The 4,425-nt window shown below is 44.4% G+C and overlaps 1 protein-coding gene across 9 annotated transcripts in view; it reads right to left on the bottom strand.

The window, feature by feature from the left end:
* Positions 1 to 4,425, bottom strand: part of LOC108283607 (zinc finger protein 561-like) — a 24,684-nt gene that overhangs the window by 3,922 nt on the left and 16,337 nt on the right. For 7 of the 9 annotated variants that reach the window (XM_017500024.2, XM_017500021.2, XM_017500023.2 and 4 more), the window contains 2 exons: positions 3,214 to 3,294; positions 1,924 to 2,006 (listed from right to left, as the gene is read on the bottom strand). In XM_017500024.2, coding sequence (XP_017355513.1) covers positions 1,924 to 2,006; positions 3,214 to 3,294 — 164 coding nt within the window. The remainder of the gene's footprint in view (positions 1 to 1,923; positions 2,007 to 3,213; positions 3,295 to 4,425) is intronic. The other 2 variants (XM_037728341.1, XM_037728342.1) reach the window with 1 other exon arrangement.

Below are 4,425 nucleotides of genomic sequence, written 5' to 3'. Positions count from 1 at the left end.
GGAGGCGGAGGTTGCGGTGAGCCGAGATCGCGCCATTGCACTCCAGCCTGGGTAACAAGAGCGAAACTCTGTCTCAAAAAAAAATAAATAAATAAAAAATAAAAAAATTAAAAAAAAAAAACTTTCAGCATGCACCATCATGCCTGGCCAAACTTTCTATTTATTTATGAGATGGAGTCTTGCTCTGTCTGGAGTACAGTGGTGCAATCTTGGCTCACTGCAATCTCCACTTCCTCAGTTCAAGCGATTCTCGTGCCTCAGACTCCCGAGTAGCTGGGATTATAGGCATGTGCCACCACACCCAGATAATTTTTGAAATTTTAGTAGAGATGGGGCTTCACCATGTTGGCTAGGCTAGTCTTGAACTCCTGACCTTGTGATCCACCCGCCTTGGCCTCCGTAATTGCTGGGATTACAGGCATGAGCCACTGCGCCCAGCCTCAATTTATTTTTATAGAGACAGGGTCTTGCTAGGTAGCCTAGGCTGGTCTCAATCTCTTCAAGCTGCCTCAGCATCCCAAAGTGCTGGGATTACAGCCATGAGCTACCATGGCAGCCTAGTTTCATAACTACAATTTTTACAATTTTTCTTTCATGGTTTCATTTCCTGAACTCTTGATTTCTTTCAGATTGAATAATGGGACCTTTTGCCAGAATTCTATGCCACTGGCTCTAATTGTTCCAAAAGAAAAAAACTGTATATTTTAATTGTGTGGGGAGGTGGTGTGAGACAAGATCTCACTCTGTCATCCAGGCTGGGTACAATGGCACAATCACAGCTCACTGCAGCATTAATCTCCCAGGGTCAAGCCATCATCCTGCCTCGGTCCCTCGAGGAGCTTGGACTAAAGCTGTATGCCAACATGCCTGGCTCATTTTTAATTTTTTGCAGAGACAGTGTCTCCCTGTTGCCCAGGCTGGTCTTGAACTCGCAGATTCAAGCGATTCTCCTGCCTCAGCTTCTCAAAGTGCTGGGATTACAGGCATCAGCCGTTGCACCCAGCCAAATTGTGTAGATTTTCATGAAACTGTTTAAATCCTCAATGACTAGTTACATATGTGGGAATGGGTACTTCTGGGTATTTTGAAGTGACAAGTTATACAGGTTTGGAACATCAGAAAATTTATCACATTCAGACTATCTCTCCAGAGACCCTGTTCCCTCAAGAGTACAGGCTACTTCTCTAATTCTCTGAAGTATTTCTCATTTGTGCTGTTTTTTTTTCGTTGCAAACTCCACTTCCCGGGTTTAAGCAATTCTGCCTCAGGCTCTCAAGTAACTGGGATTACAAGTGCCCGTCACCACGTCTGGCTACTTTTGTATTTTTAGTAGAGCTAGAGTTTCACCACGTTGGCCAGGCTGGTCTCGAAGTGCTAACCTCAAGTGATCCACCCACCTCGGCCTCCCAAAGTGCTGGGATTACAGACTCAGTTTTTTTTTTTTGAAGTGGAGTCTTACTCTGTCACCCAGGCTAGAATACAGTGGTGCAATCTTGGCTCACTGCAACCTTCGCCTCTGGGTCGGGCAATTCTCCTGCCTCAGCCTCTCAAGTAACTGTGATGACACGTACCCACCACCATACCTGGCTAATTTTGTATTTTTAGTAGAGACAGAGTTTCACCATGTTGGCCAGGCTGGTCTCAAACTCCTGACCTCAAGTGAGCCACCCACCTTGGCATCCCAAAGTGTTGGTACTATAGGCAAGAACCACCATATCCAGCCTCTTTTTAAAATCAGAGATGGGATCTTGCTATATTGCCCAGGCTGGTCTCAAACTCCTGGGCTCAAATGATCCATCTCAGCCTTCCAAGTAGCTGGGATTACAGATGTAAGCCACAGCTCTGACTGTGCTAATTTTCTAGAATGGAATTCTCAATTTTTTCTGAGAGAGGAAACTAAGAAACATCCCTCATCAATCTTACCATTTGTATCGCACTGAAGATTTCATTCTTCAAAAAACTCTGGTGAAGTGATAACCCTTGGGTTCTAGGTTGTATTTCCCATTCTGAAGTTAAGCAGAAAAAGTAATGTGAGGGTTTAGAGAAGAAATGTTATACTAAAGTGGTTTAAAATAATGAGTCATTAGTACTTGTTTTCAAATTAAATACAGTAACAAAATAAAAGCCAGAGAACCTTGAGGATTTGGTATTACAGTAAAACTCTGGCTATAAGGATGTAGGGTTTATTACACAACTGATATGTTTAGGTAGTTTAATACACACTGCTTCTGTGAAAATATGGTGAACAGGAAGAGATTATCAGGAAAGGAAAGCAGGAAGATCTGGATAAAGAGCATGTATCAAAATGATAAACTTAACAAAAAACCAGAACAGGTAGTTTTGTTAGATCATAGGAATTTGTGACTAGATGGAAAATAAGTCAGAGATATCTGAAATTGTGATAAAAATAGCTTAAATCTTCTGAGGCCAAGTGCATCTTTAAAAATCTTTTATTTTTTTTTTTTAGGACAAAGTCTTTTTTTTTTTTTTTTTTTTTTGAGACAGAGATTCACTCTTGTTACCCAGGTTGGAGGGCAATGGCGCGATCTCGGCTCACCGCAACCTCCGCCTCCTGGGTTCAGGCAATTCTCCTGCCTCAGCCTCCTGAGTAGCTGGGATTACAGGCACGCGCCACCATGCCCAGCTAATTTTTTTTGTATTTTTAGTAGAGACGGGGTTTCAGCACGTTGACCAGGATGGTCTCGATCTCTTGACCTCGTGATCCACCCGTCTCGGCCTCCCAAAGTGCTGGGATTACAGGCTTGAGCCACCGCGCCCGGCCTAGGACGAAGTCTTACTCTGTCGCCCAGGGTGAAGCGCAGTGGCGCAATCTCAGCTCACTGCAACCTCTGCCTCCGGGATTCAAGCAATTCTGCTACCTCAGCCTTCCAAGTAACTTTGACTACAGGTGTGTGCCATCATGTCTGGCTAATTTTTTGCATTTTTAGTAGAGACTGGGTTTCACCGTGTTACCCAGGATGGTCTCAATCTCCTGAACTTGTGATCCCACCTGCTTCGGCCTCCGAAAGTGTTGGGATTACAAGTGTGAGCCACTGCACCCAGTCAAATCTTGCTTCAGGTGATCCACCCACCCCAGCTTCCCAAAGTGCTGGGATTACAGGCGTAAACCACTGCGCCCGGCCTAAAAATCTCTTTTCTAGTTGCAAAAACATACGGAACTTCTCATCAGAGTTCTGTTTTATAAATACTCACGCTGAAGAACTCCACTCTCCATTGTCTTCAACTCTTCTTGTTTTAACCAAGAGGTCGGGTTGGGTATGAACAGCTGACAACCTGTGCAGGTGGAAAGACATTAAACAAAGTGGCCCATGCAAGAAATGACAAACCTTCCTATGATTTAGGAGATTTATTTCTACTTTTTTTTTTTTTTTTTTTTTTTTTGAGATAGAGTCTCTTACTTGTCTCCCAGGCTGGAGTGCAGTGATGCAATCTTGACTCACTGCAACCTCAGCCTCCTGGGTTTAACCGATTCTCCTGCCTCAGCCTCCTGAGTAGCTGGGATTACAGGTACCTGCCACCACGGCTAGTTAATTTTTTTTGTACTTTTAGGAGAGATGGGGTTTCACCATGTTGGCCAGGCTGGTCTCCTAACCTCAGGTGATCCGCCCACCTCAGCCTCACAAAGTGCTGGGATTACAGGGATGAGGCACAGCACTCGGCCAGAAGATATATTTCTAATAAAAGCAATGTAATTAAAACAAAAGAGCTAAACAAGCAAAGACCCCCATTTCTGTGCCCCCCAAAATTGGTTATCTCTGACCAATTAAACCCAAATTCAGGCTGACATACACATTTACAAAGCACTAAAACTTTTATTTCTTTTTCAGTGTGTGTTTATTTTTGAGACACATTCTCATTCTGTCACCAGGATGGAGTGCAGTGTTGCCATCTTGAGTCACTGCAACCTCCACCTCCCAGTTTCAAGCTATTATCCTGCCTCAGTCTCCCAAGTAGCTGGGGCTATAGGCACGCTCCACAATGCCCAGCTAATTTTTGTATTTTTACTAGTGACAAAGTTTCACCATGCTGACTAGCCTGGTCTTGAACTCCTGACATCAGTGTTCTACCCACCTGGGCCTCCAAAAGTGCTGGGATAAGAGTGAGCCACCACACTTGGCCAAACTTTTACATGTAAGTAGGCTAGGCATGGTGGCTCATGCCTGTAATCCCAGCACTTTGGGAGGCTGAGGCAGCTGGATCACAAGGTCAGGAGTTCAAGACTCAGCCTGGCCAAGATGGTGAAACCCTGTGTCTACTAAAAATAAAAAAAATAAAAAAACTTAGTGGGGCGTGGTGGCAGGTGCCTGTAATCCCAGCTACTTGGAAGGCTGAGGTTGCAGTGAACCAAGATCACATCATTGTACTCCAGCCTGGGTGATGGAGGGAGACTCTGTCACAAAAAAA

This window comes from Cebus imitator, unplaced genomic scaffold, assembly GCF_001604975.1.
Source record: "Cebus imitator isolate Cc_AM_T3 unplaced genomic scaffold, Cebus_imitator-1.0 Scaffold263, whole genome shotgun sequence".
NCBI lineage: Eukaryota > Metazoa > Chordata > Mammalia > Primates > Cebidae > Cebus > Cebus imitator.
Note: the sequence above shows the minus strand (reverse complement) of the source record. Positions and strands in the feature narration are given on the sequence as shown.